Genomic DNA, 17,485 nt, shown 5'->3' on the forward strand with positions numbered 1-17,485 from the left:
CACACACACACTCACACAGACACACAAACGTTAGAGAAAAATCACAGCGAGAGCGAGAGAGAACAATAGTATTTAGCATTCTTACATGATTTGGTTCTCATTGTTCCTACCCCAATTTTGTTTTTCTTCAAAATTCAGTTCTACGGCTACCTGTCTCAGCAGCAGAACATGATGCAGGACTACATACGCACGTCAACCTACCAGAAGGCTATGTTAACAAATCATGAAGACTTCAAGGACAAGGTACTGTATGTCTGCAGTAGTGCCATTCTTGTTGCAAAAATTGCTATCAAAATTCGGGTCGTGATCGGGGTTGCATCTTCATGATTTGTCATTCTCACTGTAAAAAAAAAAAAAAAAATTGAAACTCATAGGTTGCGATTATTTGCGAGGAGCTGACCTGCAGATGTATGTGATTAATAGTATGCTTGCTACATCACAATCCCAATTGGGCCAAAACGGCGACCATATTTCATTGTCGGGCTACCAAAAGAAAAAGTTAGTGTCGAGCCTTGCTAGTGTACATCTGTAATATATAGCGCCTTTGAATGTTTTTTAAACAGATGTATGGCATCATACAAATGCTGTGAATCATCATGTAATGTATTGGCTTGTGTGTTTGTTTGTGTGCATACATGCTGTATGTGTGTGTATGATTTTGATATCGAGCAAAATTTGAATGAAGAATATGGAAAAAGTATGTGGTGTATGTGTTTGTCAAACTGACTTCTGGAGTATCAGTGAGATATAATGATTTTTCAGCAATAATTTTTGTGCTCCAAGTTTGGTTTAGTTGTCCCCGCCGAACGAGTTCGAGCAGGGGACTATGAAACGGGCTCCGTACGTGTGTGTGTCCGTCCGTGCGTCCGTCCGTGTGTCCGTCCGTGTGTCCGTCCGTGTGTCCGTGTGTGCGTCCGTGTGTGATCAAAATCTTCAATTTGCTACTTCTCTGTCATTTATGAGCCAATTTTGATTCTGTTTGCTTTATATGATAGCACTACATGGGAGCTTTGAAACTTCTACACAGAATTTCAGTCGTGACCTTTGACCTTGACCTTTGACCTATATTGTACATTTTGCTACAAAATGCTACTCCTTCGCCATTTCTAACCCGATTTCGATTCCGTTTGCTTTATGTGATGGCACTAGGTGAGGGCTTCAAAACTTCTACACAGAATTTTGACCTTTGACTTCTTTGACCTTTGACCTTGATTTTTTGACCTATATTGTACATTTTGCTACAAAATGCTACTCCTTCGCCATTTCTAACCCGATTTCGATTCCGTTTGCTTTATGTGATGGCACTAGGTGAGGGCTTCAAAACTTCTACACAGAATTTTGACCTTTGACTTCTTTGACCTTTGACCTTGATTTTTGACCTGTATTGTACATTTTGCTACAAAATGCTACTCCTTCGCCATTTCTAACCCGATTTCGATTCCGTTTGCTTTATGTGATGGCACTAGGTGAGGGCTTCAAAACTTCTACACAGAATTTTGACCTTTGACTTCTTTGACCTTTGACCTTGATTTTTGACCTGTATTGTACATTTTGCTACAAAATGCTACTCCTTCGCCATTTCTAACCCGATTTCGATTCCGTTTGCTTTATGTGATGGCACTAGGTGAGGGCTTCAAAACTTCTACACAGAATTTTGACCTTTGACTTCTTTGACCTTTGACCTTGATTTTTTGACCTATATTGTACATTTTGCTACAAAATGCTACTCCTTCGCCATTTCTAACCGGATTTTGATTCCGTTTGCTTTATGTGATGGCACTAGGTGAGGGCTTCAACACTTCTACACAGAATTTTGACCTTTGACTTCTTTGACCATTGACCTTGATTTTTTGACCTGTATTGTACATTTTGCTACAAAATGCTACTCCTTCGCCATTTCTAACCCGATTTCAATTCCGTTTGCTTTATGTGATGGCACTAGGTGAGGGCTTCAAAACTTCTACACAGAATTTTGACCTTTGACTTCTTTGACCTTTGACCTTGATTTTTGACCTATATTGTACATTGGCTACAAAATGCTACTCCTTCGCCATTTCTAACCGGATTTCGATTCCGTTTGCTTTATGTGATGGCACTAGGTGAGGGCTTCAAAACTTCTACACAGAATGTTGACCTTTGACTTCTTTGACCTTTGACCTTGATCTTTTGACCTATATAGTACATTTTGATACTAAATGCTACTTCCGGCGGGGACATATTTTACGCACCGCGTAATTTCTACTTTTCCTTGTTTTTCTGATGTCTGACCCCCCCTCAGACCTTTGCATGCATTTTTGTGTCAGCTGAAAAAAGAAAAATTCCGTTTTCAATCAGTTTTCTCCTTTAGCAGACAATGTGGTCACCGAGATAGTTGATGCATCCCACACTTGCTGTTATGTGAATGGAAGAAATATAAAGTTGATGTTGCCATTCCATGTCTAAGAAGTCAAGTTTTGATTTACAATTGAAATGAAGCACCCCAAGCTATCAATGACTTGTCATTGATAGTGATATGACTTTTGCCTCTGTGACAATTGCTGTGGTCTTATTTTTCTGAGGACTTAGGGTTAGAGTTGTGACAGGGGTTTAGGTTTAGTTTGATGTGAGGATTAGGGTTAGGGTTCCTGTGATAAGGGTTTTCATTAGTTTGATGTGAGGATAGGGTTAGGGTTGGGGTTAGGGTTAGGGTTATGTTTGTGGTTAGGTAGGTTTTATGTTTGGCCTAGCGTGCAGATTTTTTTATTGTCACTGGAACAAATGTCATAGAACTGTCACTGATATACTATTGTTCCATTTTGACACTTACGTTTGAAATTCATCAAAACAGAATTACTGAATAGATTGATGAATTGATAAATAGATGATATTGATAACAATGAAGAATGATGATGACGGTAATGATGATGATAAAAATAATGCACATGTATACGATAAAAATAATGCACATTTATAGTTGTAGCTCAAGGAGTCCATGTAATAGATTTTACTTCAGTAAGATGTTATTTGTGAGCTTTAGATCTGCAATGCTAACAGCAAGACAATGCAGCCTCCCAGGTCGAACAATAGAAACAGCTGCCTTGCGGAACACCATTTTTAGCCTAATAGCGTCGTCCATAGCATTTATGTTACAGATCTAGAGCTCGCTTTTAGAGACTGTGTGCAGAATTCCATTTTTCATCTTTCCTAGACATTTTGTCTGTGGCTTTGGCTCAAAGTCCTTATGGCTAGTGGTACGTAGGACACAGGCACTCGAGTTCGCAGATGTCTTCAAGTCTGCTTGTAAAAAGCAGAAATGGGCTTGAAGGGTGCCAAGGGAGAACACATCCTAATTTGCAAATTTTCTTTTTTTTTTCTTTTCTTTTTTGTTGTTGTGGAGGGATTTGGGGGGGGGGGGGGAGGTACAAAGTGCAGGTCAAGGCACGCACATTTTAAAGAAACACCTTACTTGTGCAATTTTAACATTTTGCCCTTGGGACATTTGTTTCATTGCAAGGTTTCCCCATACTAAGAAGTTGGTAAAAAAAATCTTTTGGATAACCTATGCCATCTGCCATAGGTTATCCAAAAGATGTCTGGTTTACATGAAGTCCCACATGTGCATTGCTGATGAGCACTCTTTGTTGAACTTATGGATTAATTGCTTGATTTTGGATCTTGATTGGAAACCAGTGTAAGTCTGTGATTTCATCACACTGCACGTATAAATGTGTGTGTGTGTGTGTGGGGGGGGGGGGGGGGGTTAGTGATAAAAGTCACAAGCAGTGCCATTATCAATGTATTGAAACATATGTTTATACCAATACGATATCCCTGGTGTTGTAGTCTTACTGTAAGATATTGATGGTTTTAAAAAATATGCATCCATCTCACTGTGTTGCAGGTCGTACTAGACATCGGTGCTGGCTCGGGAATCTTGTCGTTCTTTGCCATCCAAGCAGGGGCGCGCAAAGTCTACGCCATCGAGGCGAGCTCAATAGCAGAGCAAGCCAAGGTGAGTCTGAGTCTGAATGCAAGACTAGACATGTAGCCTCAATGCAAGACTAGTCATGTAACCTCTACACACAACTGACCTCATCATGGGTATGTCCAGGAATTGTTTGTGCTGTTTCACTTGTTGACCTCGAGTGTCTTGTTTTGTTGTTGATGTGGAAGCTGCTTTCACCCACAGATATTCAATAATGAGTGCACAATGTGCAACTAATCTGTTTAATCGCTCTTTGGGATCCAGTATAGAGAGTTTTGCGATAACTCACCAGATTATCAGAGATGCACACTATCTTAGGTATTCATATGATTACAGTCACAGAACATAGTATACTAGGTATCTCACTATCAAGAAAAGGTAATTCAGTTCACCAGGGCCCCATTTCATAAAAGATGTTAGGGTGGCAACTTTTTGCTAGAATAGCAACTTCCCATAGCAACAGCCAATCAGGAAGCTGGATTCCTGTCATTGCCCTGACAATTGCCATTCTAGCAAGAGTTGCTGTCATAACAATTTTTTATGAAACGGAACCCCGATCTCAATTGCAGTGCATGAGAGAATATGAGTGCAGTGTTATCAGAGGGAGAGATATGCTAATCCCATCTATTTCTTTAAAAGATTGCAGTTTGTTGAATATTATATGCATTAAAAAAAATTAAAGTTTCATTTTAAGGGATTCTTGGCAATGGAAAATACAGACTCTGTCAAGTGTTTTGATTTGGACATGTACAAGAATGTGGTCTTGTTGTGCAAGTATGTTTGGTATATACTACAAAGTGCATCTTCCCATGAAACAAAGTGAAGATGTTGAGTGCATTTAGCAGCCCACAAACGTATAATGCAGCCATACAGAGATTTCATTATTTCTTACCTCCCATGCAAAGTGGTCTGCACAATGCTACCGCTGCTGCATTCGTAAGTCTTCATTTCTGAGGTAAATATGCACGCAAAAAACAAGGGGAAAGAAAGAAAAAAGGACTTTCTCTAAGACAAGTTCTACAGCAGCTGATGTATATTTACGTCGCTACTTTTGCAACCTTCATTCTATTTGCAATGGTTTCTGTAACTAACACTAACCCAGATTTGTTTTGTTTCTTTATACTGATATTTTTTATCTGTCGTTTCCTTTTCAGATTCGTCCAACCCACGCCGTTGCATCTTCTTTGGGCTAATGATTTTTCTTTTCTCTCGCACTCTTCCCCCCATTGTCCATTCATCCACACTAAATCCCTGTTTTCTTTGTTTGTTGTTCTTTCTTTGGTTTCTCTCTTAGAGTGAGAAACCCATCCGTGATTGGTTAGTGCAGCACGTCACCGTGGCGATAAAGCGATGACACACTTCTGCTCACTGAGTTCTATCAATGTGTTGTGTAACATTCACCTCAACCTAGCCCTCCAATACCTCAGCGCTGGGCGTTTTCCCCCTCTAGCCACAAGCGCTCGTTCACCGTCCGAAGCGGTGGCGTTGAGATGAACGCGGCCGGTCAGTAAGTACTGTGTGGGCAAGGGGCCTGGCGCGAGCATTGCTGGTCACTGACTGTGCCCTTGACTGCTAATTTTGAAGAACTTGCAACTGTCCAAAAATTTGTTCTACATGCAGAGTTACAATAGAATGCATGCATGTGCAATGTCAGCAAAGCTGATACTGTAACACTATTCTTTGGATTATCTTTTTGTTAATTGTATCACTGTATGCATCAAACACATGTTCGAGGCTGCTTTCCTCTGAGTTGCCAGATTAAACAACCCTCATGTTGTGCAGTAAAATGGAAATGTTGTGAATCTGTTCATTATTCCAGTTTTCTTCTCTCTGCAGGTCACACCAGCAATGTTGTCATCTTCCCTTGCCTACACCCCAAGGCTTTATATCACATTCTCACAAATTTGAAAAAAAAAGAAGAAGAAGAAATGAGATGAATTCATATTTTTGTTGTCACAGTAAATACTCTCTCTTTCTCACAGGAGTGGAAATGCTTTCTTCCCAGTGCATCAACCAGCTGTTGAGTTATTTGGGAACTCACAGACTGACTGGAGATTGAAATGTGCAGTTGCAGATCACGTGACAACGTCACATGACTTGCATCAAGGAGGTGTACGTCACTGTGCCCTCGTAGCTGAACGTCCATTAACAATTTTCTCTCTATTTGATAGAGTTACAGTGGACACCTCAAAACAGTGTATCTATGCACTGCACTTCCAATGTGCAAGAAAAAGCATTCCAAATTTCCTCCCGCAATGCATATTTTCGTCTAATGCTACTCTGCCCTTTATGTTTAGTGGAGTATGCACTTTGTAATCAACGAACTGTAAGCCTGTATGAATTGTGAACAGAGTTGCCACGTTCACCGTGTCACTCCTTCTTTCGTTCAAACCTTAATCGCTCGCCCATGCCGCTCATCCCTTTTTGAATCCTCCACAGCAACTCGTCAAAGCCAACAATCTTGCTAACCGCGTCTTTGTGATCCCGGGTAAGGTTGAAGAGGTGTCGGTGCCCGAGCAGGTGGACCTGATAGTCTCGGAGCCCATGGGGTACATGCTGTTCAACGAGCGGATGCTGGAGAGCTACCTCCATGCCAAGAAGTGGCTCAAACCGGGAGGTGAGTGCAACCCCGCTTCCCCTATTCCCCCTCCCCCCCCCCCCCCCTTCCCTTCATAAGCCAGAACTGGAGGATGATTTGAGTATAGTGAGGGTATTCATTCCCATTATCTGCAGATGTATCATCACCATTTACTGATAATGATACATCTGTTTTTGTGATACTGATACAACCGTCATGCAGCTGTCATTGTGGCATCAGCAGCCTTATCATCCCTAGGTATGATCCTAAGTATCAACATCTCCATTCATGTAATTCAATAATCCCATATGTGATTTGTCGTAGTCATCTCTATCTGAAATTTCAAGATCATATTCAACATGGTCATATTGATATCGCTATCCTCCACATCAGGGAAGCAATGTCTTTATTGTTGTCCTCCCGTTATCAAGTCATGGCAGCTTTTCCTTTTTCTTGGGATGGCGCTTATCTGTTCTGACACTGTTACGCCATTCTCTACACTTTATTTTCCAGTGATGTCTTCTTTCACTACTTCATCCTTGGTAACTGGCCACAAATTTTGTTTGTTTGTTGTTGTTGTTTTTTGTGAATGTAGAGCTCCTCACAAAACAAGGACTTGTATATTCATGGCAGTTCTAGCATGGTTAAAGATACTAATACCATTAGTGATGTGAGTAAGATTCAGCATTATAACTGATTTGATAGATGGATGAGTGCACAGCTCTCTATACACTGATAGCAAATTTCTCATGACATTGAGGGTGAGATTCGTCACATTCATGCAAAGTTCTTGCAGTTACTCATACAATGTATGTCAACAGTGTTCTTGCAAAGAAATCTGCAAGCTGGCATTTTGATATTTACTGTTTCTCATGTCTCTTGTAGGCAAGATGTTCCCTACCCAGGGTGATGTCCACATAGCACCTTTCAGTGACGATGCTCTCTACATGGAACAGTTCACGAAAGCCAACTTCTGGTAAGGGGAGGTGGTTTTTTTATTCAAATCTGTGACCACACTGTAAGACAGTTTGGTATTCAAACCAGATACTGAATGCCTTAAAATGCCCAGCCAACCAAAATTGGGCAAATTCAACAAACAAAAGTTGTCAGTTGTATGATACTTCGATATTGATGAGTACCGTGATACTGACTCATGACCCTGCCATGCCAAGGAGGTAGGAGACACTAAAAATCTGCCAAGGAGGATATCTTTTTTATACCCCCGCCAAACGAAGTTTGAAGGGGGTATATAGGAATCAGCGGACGGTCGGGCGGTCGGGCGGTCGGTCGGGCGGTCGGTCGGGCGGTCGGTCGGGCGGTCGGGCGGTCGGTCCGTTGCAAATCTTGCGTCGCGAACTACTTCCTCAGTTTTCAACCGATTCCGATAAAATTTGGCACAGATGTGTGCCTTGGGTTGTAGATGTGCAAGACGTATTTTTTGACAGTACCCAAAAGTACGTTGCCGTGGTAACGGCATATTATGGGCAAAAATGGGTACAAATCTTGCGTCGCGAACTCCTCCCACAGTTTTTGATCAATTTTTATGAAATTAGGTACAGATGTTCATCTGAATATGTTAATGTGCAAGACACATATTTCCGCAGTGGCAAAAAGTGCGTTGCCATGGTAACGGCATGTTATTGGTAAAATATAGGGCAAAATGCTTCATGGCAAAACTGCTTCATCAGTGTTCTTCCAATTCTCATGGAATTCATATTGAATGTTTGTCTTAGGATATAGGTCAGCATGACACATTTCTTGACAGTGACAAAAAGTATGTTGCCATGGTAACAGCTCACATATTATGAGCCAAAATGATGGAAAATTTTGTGTTGCAAACTACTTCCTCAGTTTTTGCCCAATTTCCATGAAACTTGGTACAGATGTGTGCCTTTGGTTGTAGATGTGCAAGACGCATTTTTTGACAGTACCCGAAAGTACGTTGCCATGGTGACGGCATATTAATGGCAGAAGATCAAGGAAAGATCTTGCGGATTTAACTACTTCCTCAGTTTTTTGACCAAAGCTTATGAAATGTGGCACACACCTTGATCTTGGTGGGAAGATGTGGAAGACATATTTTTCGGACGTGTCGGAAGCTGCGTTGCCATGGTAACGGCATATAAATGGCAGAAGATCAAGGAAATATCTTGCGGATTGAACTACTTCCTCTGTATTCGACTGAAGCTCATGAAATGTGGCACACACATTGGTCTTAGTGGGAAGATGTGCAAGACACATTTTTTGGACGTGTCGGAAGCTGCGTTGCCATGGTAACGGCATATTAATGGCGGAAGATCAAGGAAAGATCTTGTGGATTGAACTACTTCCTCAGTTTTTGACAAAAGCTTATGAAATGTGGCACACACAATAGTCTTGGTGGGAAGATGTGCAAGACATATTTTTCGGACGTGTCGGAAGCTGCGTTGCCATGGTAACGGCATTTAAATGGCAGAGGATCAAGGAAAGATCATTCCTTGGGTAAGACTGTCGTCACGGGGCGGGGGTATTAATCACCTTAAGTGATATTTCTAGTTTTATTCTTTCTTTTGTTTCTGTCAGTAATATAACTTGAAAAGTTGAGAACGGGTTTCGAAAAAAATATCAGGATAAGTCTTTTGGGATAAAAGTAAGAAGTGGTTAGTTTTTGGTGGTGATCCAAATTATGATACCGAACCAGGATTTTACTAAAGGATGCATTCGCAGTCGTATAGGGTCAATGACTCTGATCTTGGCAGAGGTTTGCTTTTTCCTAGTACTTCTAGTTTCTTTGTTTGTTTATGTGTTTGTCTGTTTCGATATTACTCAAAAAGTTATGACAGGATTTCTGTGAAATTTTCAGGATAGGTTCATTGAGGTAAAAAGAAGCTGATTAGCTTTTGGTTGTGATCTGAATCATAAACCCCATTACCGGATGTATTTTGAAAGGATGCGTACTCAGTTTTCTGGTGGTAGTGCTAGCGACTCTATGGCCTCAGCAAAGGTTTGTGCTCTCTAAGTGCTCCTAGTTTTGTATTATCTCGTGGAGAGCAGCAATGTAATTCAGCCAGGAATATAATAATAATAATAATAATAATAATAATAATAATAATAATGATTATAATAACAATAATAATAATAACAATAATAACAACAATAATAAGAATGATAATAATGATAATAATAATAATAATAATGATAATAATAATAATAATAATAATAATAATGATAATAATAATAATAATAATAATAATAATAATAATAATAATAATAATAATAATAATGATGATGATAATAATAATAATAATAATAATAATAATAAGAATGATAATAATGATAATAATAATAATAATAATAATAATGATAATAATAATAATAATAATAACAACAACAACATCAACAATGATGATAATTATAATAATGGAGTCTTTTAATGCGCTATGTCCGTCACACAGTGACACTCCTGGCGCAGAAAGGTGAGATCTCTTTTGTTGATTTCCTCCTTTGGAAAGAGCCATGGTTGAAAGAAACATACGAGAGTGACTGGAACAAAGAGGTTTGAAGTTCTTTCTTGAAAAGAGGGAATATGGTCTCCATTCTCAAGTTTCATAGGCAAGGAGTTCCAGACAGAAGAACCAGACCACATGTCAAAACAATTTTTTTTTTATCCCGGAATGCAAATCAGAGGGTTGCTATCATGTTGTTACTTCCATTTCTCACTTTCGAGGAAATTGATCTTTTGATTGTAAAGACTTTGCCGACTCCGATGGGAATTGAAATAAACTCCCGAAAGGAGGATATGAAAAACTGTAATATCAGACCAGTGAGGGTACCCAGAGTTGATATGGATATGCCTGTACAGTTTTAGAATTTCACTGGTCTTTGTTTTGCCACACACAACATGATATGTTGTGATATTCAATGACTGCCTTAGTCTACCTCAAGCTTTTTCACTGCATTTCTGTTTACTTCCTTCAACTCTTAGTCGTGATAAAATGTGACAGTTGCAATAAGCGAGACACGTGTGTGTTTTACCATGCTTTTATTGCCATTCTGAGAGAAGTGTTTTTATAGTGCAGCACATACCTGCCAAGTGTTCCCATTTGATAGGAATATTCCTATTTCTGAGGAAAGAAGAATTTCATTTAACCTTGCACTCCTAATTTTGTCAACACCTGCTAATAGTGGTATATGGGGGAAGGGTAAAAATTCCTGTTTTTGCATTATTTTTTTCCCCCCAGTTATTCCTACTTACTGAATTGTAGGGTTGGCAAATCGTCGGTTGAGAATGATAAGGGCGTTAAGTGACCACAAAACCCATAGTGTTCAAGACCACTTAACGCCCTTCTCATTCTCAACAGATGAAATTATGTTGTTAATATCAACATAACACTTGAAAACACTGGATCTTGTGCAATTTTGCTTTGACTTTAATGGCCATGTAGTATAGAAATTCTAAGAAAAAGATTGCCATGTTCCTTAGATGAATGTACACATCCGAGGTGCTCCTTCCGTTCTTTGCTCAGCTGAGTAAAACATTCAGTATGAATGTGTGTGGTGTTTCTGTTTGTCTCTTCAGGTACCAGCAGTCATTTCATGGTGTGGATCTTACGTGCCTAAGAGAGACAGCACTGCAAGAATTCCTCAGGCAACCCATTGTGGTGAGAAATGAAGCACTGTTCAGCTTCACTCCAAGATATCTACTCCAATACTTTGGAAAGTAGGAATAGTCTGTATGTTCCCACTTTCAAAAAGAATCCATGTTAGATATGGCAATATGTGAAGAAGTGCACATTTTTTTTCTTTTTGTGTTTACAATTTCTAGTCACCCCGAAGTCAACTGAGCTAGGCAGCAGCTAGAAAAAAAATGGGAAATCATAGGTCATAGGATATGTTTAAAAAATCATGTCATGATATTTTTTTTTTCACAACTTTTGATACCACAAAAATTAAAAAAACGCCCTTTAGCATAGTGGTGGTTCAAAATTAGAAATTGTTGAACTTTGGTGACTGAGCTATATGATGATGTTCAAATGCATGAAAAATACTCCAGCATGCTAAGTTTTGACGTCACTATCAAGAGAATTATTATCAAATATCACCATGCTAATAAAGTGTTATTTAATGGAAAGTCTTATCATTTACTGTCTATGGGATAATAGTGACTTTGGTAAATTTGGTCTCATACTGATTTCCAAATTTTAGAAGCATTTACTGATAATATCAGCCTCCATTTCTATAGCTTCATATGTACACAATATCAGAGACTCTCTTTGATAGCATGTAGAACTATGCAACTTGGATTTCTCAAACTGGACATACTGCTAGACAGTGCATTTGAAAGGGTATTTGTCAGGCATATCAGGAGTCATTGATAAGGTCTGTATGATATGTTTGCCAACCTGCCATGAATACATGCAGTCAAACCTGTCTGTAGCAGCCACTCTAGGGAAGCAGGAAAATTGGCCTTTAAAGACATATTTGGGCCGTTTTTGTCCGAAATTCTGTGATGATGGCAGTGTTCGTTGAGTGCCTACCATGAGCAGGAACTCTTAACATGCAATTTTCTCCGTGGGGAGGGGGTTATCTTGTGACCGCATAAGGCAGATGGCCGCTAGGATAGATTTGACTGTACATGTGTATGTTGTTCATGCCATCTAGGTTGCACCAAATTTTGTCAGTGCACAGAGAAATCTAGCCCGTATTCCTTTTTTGCTCTCACCATGCCAAAAATTAAAACCTCTGAAGTTGGGAAGTGGGGTAAAATCATAGCTACTATGTGAAAAAAAGGGAATGTGAGTGTCCATGCTGTATTCATCTTGCTCCTTTTCTCTGTGTAGGATACCTTTGATATCAAGATCTGCCTGGCAAGGTCCTTCAAGTACACAGTGGACTTCTTGACCGTCAGTGAAAGTGACCTTCACCGGATCGAGATTCCCTTACAATTCAAGACGCATCAGTCTGGCGCGGTGCATGGTCTGGCCTTCTGGTTCGATGTTGCCTTCCACGGGTCATTGTGAGTATCTTGAAGGATGGGGGTAGGCGATAAGATTTCACTTTTATTCAATCTCCTGTTCCTTTTAAATCTTTTGCATTTCTAGTGTAATGCCTTGAAAGCAGATGTGTCTCAAGACCAAACTTTAACATTTTAAAAACTGATACACTTTTTGTAGATGAAAATTTCCTGTACATAGCTGTTACCTTATAAGTTCTTTTTAATTTACATTGTCTTCAGAAAAAGTGTTATGGTTTCATTTAAATTTTACTCACCCAAATACTCAGAATGTGTGCAAACTTTATATTCAAGCATGCCAATATTCTAAGCCGCATTCTCTTAGTTCCCAATTGTTTGTACATTTTGGTTGCTGAGATGAAATCTGCTTGTGAGATAAGAGATGTCAGAGATAAAACATAAATGATCACATATACTTGCATTTGGAGAGTTTGAGTGCAAAAACAGAGATATTGGTTTTAGCAATTTGAGATATTTTATATTCAGTCTGCTAAAAAAAGAAAAGAAAATAAGAAGTATGTGATAATTCTAATAATATCTTCAAAAATATGTCTTCTTATGAAATGTGTGCAGTATCACTGAAAAGATTTTATTTTTCTCTGCTTGATGATGACCTTGCTGTAAAAAAAAGAAAGAAATACTGTTTATCAGTTTTAGCGTTCAAACTCTTCATTTATTCATGGCATTGTGTATCCTTATGTCTTCACTCCTATAGACAATCTGTATGGCTCTCCACAGCACCCACTGAACCTCTTACACACTGGTATCAGGTAAGCACAAACTCCTCCCTCTCTTCCCTTCCTATTCCTCTTCTTTCTCCTATTCCTCCTCCTCTTCTTCCTCCTCCTCCTCCTCCTCCTCTTCTTCCTCCTCCTCCCCTCCCCTTCTCCTCCTCCTCCTTCTCCTCCTCCTCTTCCCTCCTCCTCCTTCCCCCCCTGCATCGTTCTCCCATTTTTCTTATGTGGGTATGTAGGTGGACCACTTCACTGGCTTAGCACCGTGCTCTTTAAGAGGAATGAATGAAGCAGGATCTTTTACATGCATTAGTCGTGACTCCCTTACACATGGTACCTTCATTTAAGCACGCATAGATTATAGAGTACCTAGTAAGTGCTCATCTGCTACTCCAGTGAGCTCAAGTACATGAAGCATATAAGTCAGAAATTTAGGTTGCGTCACGGCATGCATTGTGAAGTACCACATATTCAAGGCTATTAGTTGCTTTGACTAGGGACTAATACAATATATGATGGGAGTGGGAATTTCTATCATTGTACTAACTGATTCTTCTCAACCATTCCAGACATGTCTTTACGGGTACATTTTCTGTCACTATACATTTATCATGTGCAGCCCCGTTGAGTTGCCAGAGAATTCATATACAATTGTACTTTCCATTGATTGTAAAGTGGCTGCTTCTTAATTTCATACCATGTTTTCTTTTCAAACTGAGGTACTGTTCAATGTTGCTATATATCAAGGAGAACTGAAACCTCTTTCTGAAGTGAGTTGTGGTGTAGTGCTGGCCATGTCATCAAAGAATTGCCACTATGGAAGATGAGGGGGAAAAAAAGACCTAGACGTACAATTGTAATTATTAACATATTATACATATACAACATGTACATCTCATTGTATGTAATCGATGGATAGCTACCATGTATTAGTTGGATGGAAGTTTAGGTGAATTGTTGCTTTGTTTGCATAATTACCTTGTTTCTTTAATGTATGTAACCTACTTCTAAACCCGAGATTTCTGTGACTAATATTGCAGGTACGATGTCTGCTGAGGTCACCCATATATGTCACAAAGGGTCAGAGGTTAACAGGAAAGGTCATACTCATCGCTAATGCAAGGTAAAGTATCTCCATGGGGACAAAGGTGGGGCTAATGCCATAATGTACAACTATCAGTTTTTATTCAAGGTTTATGACAGTGTCTTCATAAAATGACATGTTAGTTTGTGGTTTCAATGCAAATTATGTCAACATAGTCAGATTGGCCTAGACTGTAAGTTTAGTTTAAGGGCTAAATACCGTATGAGCCATATTTTTAGTGGATCTAATTTTTTATGAATCAGAACTTCCCGACAGTTATGGGAGTGCTTAAATTTGTGATCGTGGAGTACAGAAATGAATGGGGAAATGTATGTGTGCACGTCACGTTCTTGTCCAGATCAGTGTTAATAATTTTGCTTCTTGGATTTCATGGATAGCTCGCAAAATATATGGCATGTACAGAAAAACCCTATGTCTTGAAAGGCAGCAGCTTTCTTTGTGCCAAAAAGTCATAGATGTACCCATAGTGTAATTAATCTGATTTTAATAAAGAGCTTGCCTTTTACAGCTGTTTTTTTCCTGAGAAGTACTTGTAAGTGTGTGTGTGTATGAATTCAAGCTTTGAATGTATTCTGAGTAACCCATAATTACTCACATGAGAGCAAAATCTTCTAACCAAACATCACATCATGTGTGGCCCAATATGATCCACCGGGATCAATCAATGCCACTTTGTTTGTATGTTTTAGGGCACCCATTCTACTCTGTGAAGAGGCAAATATTTTTGTTGTTGTTGCTCACAAAGGTGATTTGTAAGTCTGCCTGTGAGAAAACTCCAGTCATAAGCACAGTACACTGAAGAAGTAATCAAAGGCTACCCTGAAAATGAGAATTAGAAGACAACTCAGACCACTGCCCGCTAGTGTTATGCTGTTTTTGTTGTTGTTAGTGGCTTTTGGGTGTCATGAGGGCATTTTTTGCAAATGCAGACCTCCGTGGGCTGTATTAGTCAATTTGCTTCAGCAGTGAGGCATACAGCTGTACGTATTAGTGGCAGGGAAACAAAGAACCTTATCCCAGTGTAGAAAGACACTTGCATCTATCGTCAGTTACCATGGCAACAAGGAAATTTTCACCATTGTAGCTGCAACCAGTGAAAATTACAAGTTGTGATTATATTTGCAAGTAGTACATGTAACAATATACATTTTGCCATTACTGAAGAGTAGAATTAACAACAGTTGCTAGTGCTAGTACAGTAAATGAGAGCTGAGCGCTTGACCAGACATGGTCATAATTTCCTGACCCTTTCTCGACCCCTGCAGGCAGAGCTACGACATTGACCTGGAGCTGGAGTCGCCCAGCTCGGGGGTGAAGTCCACCAACCGGCTGGACCTCAAGAACCCCCTCTTCCACTACACCGGTCAGCAGGTGATGGTACCGGCCGGCAGCCACACCGCCTCGCCCTCTGAGAGCTACTGGAACCAGCTGGGCGGGGCCACCAACGGCATGGACACCGCCGGTGCCTCCACGCTGGGCAACGGCTACAGCAATGGTCAGATACTCAACACAGGGGTTGTCCAGTCCAATCTAGTACCTATTGGTGAGTAGTGGTCAAAAATGGATAGCCCATTTAAAAAAAAAAAAGAATGTGGAAATAGCGTATACTTAGGACAGGTAGAAATAACAAGATAAAAGTAAAAGCCAGGAAGATATTTGCTGTAGACGCGATATAAATATTTGTAATTATATAAACTATTATTTTGTTCTGTGCATTAGGGCGAAAAGTTGAGTATGCATTGTAGAATTTCATCTTCAGATTTACTTGTAAACCACCATCTTTTCTTTTTGATGAGAAAAAAAAAGTTGCACAGAAGTTGTTCAAAACGTAAATGATGGTTGTACTTTTGTTTTTGTTTTTTTTTGGTACAGGATAGCTATCATTGCGACATCGTGCTAGGCATATCTCGTGTGAAAAGTGTTGGTGTGTCCGGTTTCATGAACTCTGCAATTTATGAGTATTCTTTTGAGAGCAAAACTTGCAGTGACATGTTAGCCTTTTATCCCACCCTCACAGCCAACACAGATCCCATCGCCCACAGTACTGTGCTCCCGGGGGGCCTCACGCAGCGCCAGTACACCGTCCCCATCCCTTCCTCCGTGGGCCAGGCCATGACGTCGCTATGCTTCGGCAACTCCTCCTCTACCACCTCCAATCAGTACCACCAGGCCGGCAGCAACCAGCCGGGCCAGCCCCAGCACCACCAGCAGCAGACGGGTGCCAGTCAGCCGCACATGTCCCAGGCCCGGCACGGCACGGGCAGCGGCCGCAGCCACATGATGGTAGATCAGCTGGGCGGGGGGATGTATGGCGGGGGGCGGGGGCAGCAACAGCAGCACACCAAATACGGGACACAAATGAACTAATTCATGTAGAGCTCGCGGGAGGGAGGGAAGGGGGAAAGGGAAGATTGGATGGAAAGAAGGTTGAATGGAGGAAAGGTTGGATGGAGAGAAGGTTGGATGGCATTACTGGATAGGTGTACAGATACCATGATAGAAAAACAACAACGTGCGGATTTGGCTTTAGGAGAGTTCCTTTGAGAATGAAGGAGGAGTTCAGGCAGAGGGGTGAGCAAGGAGGAGGGGTATGATGGTAGTGTGTTATGACGTATTGATCATCCATTTGTGTGTGTCTGTATATGTCTGCATGTGTGTGTTTGCAAGTATGTGTGCATGTCTGTGTCTCGTCATATGTCTGTGTGTGTGTGTGTGTGTGTAGGTGTGTGTGTTTGTGTGTGTGTGTGTGTGTGTGTGTGTGCGTGCGAGTGTGTGTAACGAGTGCTATTTAGGATGACCATGCTTGTCACAAAAGGCCCAGTCGATGAGCCGATCCCTGTTGGATTATCAGGCGGTGCAATTCATCGCAGAAATGAGAAGCAAACATCTGACCTGGACTCTAGCTATCAGCCAAGCAAAGATCATGGGTATGGAGAAAATGCATTGATATCCTGTGGTTGTGACCAATCTCATCTGATTATGCAACTGGTGTGTTGCAGAGATGTGCCAAACGTGATTGCTGTCAGGAACCTGTGGTTGCATCTGCTTAGTGACCCCTGAAGCTCTCTGCCATTGATGATTTCAGAGGGTAGTGTTGCATGAAAAGTTATCG

The 17,485-nt window shown here is 40.5% G+C and overlaps 1 protein-coding gene across 1 annotated transcript in view; it reads left to right on the forward strand.

The window, feature by feature from the left end:
- Positions 1-16,740, forward strand: part of LOC139731058 (histone-arginine methyltransferase CARMER-like) — a 43,763-nt gene extending 27,023 nt beyond the window's left edge. The window contains exons 4-13 of the mRNA XM_071641937.1: positions 139-243; positions 3,881-3,991; positions 6,404-6,581; positions 7,428-7,518; positions 11,101-11,182; positions 12,362-12,537; positions 13,250-13,304; positions 14,309-14,391; positions 15,639-15,916; positions 16,391-16,740. Of these exons, the coding sequence (XP_071498038.1) occupies positions 139-243; positions 3,881-3,991; positions 6,404-6,581; positions 7,428-7,518; positions 11,101-11,182; positions 12,362-12,537; positions 13,250-13,304; positions 14,309-14,391; positions 15,639-15,916; positions 16,391-16,740 (1,509 nt within the window). The remainder of the gene's footprint in view (positions 1-138; positions 244-3,880; positions 3,992-6,403; positions 6,582-7,427; positions 7,519-11,100; positions 11,183-12,361; positions 12,538-13,249; positions 13,305-14,308; positions 14,392-15,638; positions 15,917-16,390) is intronic.
- Positions 16,741-17,485: the final 745 nt, after the last annotated feature.

This window comes from Diadema antillarum, unplaced genomic scaffold (genome assembly GCF_040938485.1).
Source record: "Diadema antillarum isolate AM-2024a unplaced genomic scaffold, OU_Dant_1.0 seq00000355_RagTag, whole genome shotgun sequence".
Lineage (NCBI taxonomy): Eukaryota > Metazoa > Echinodermata > Echinoidea > Diadematoida > Diadematidae > Diadema > Diadema antillarum.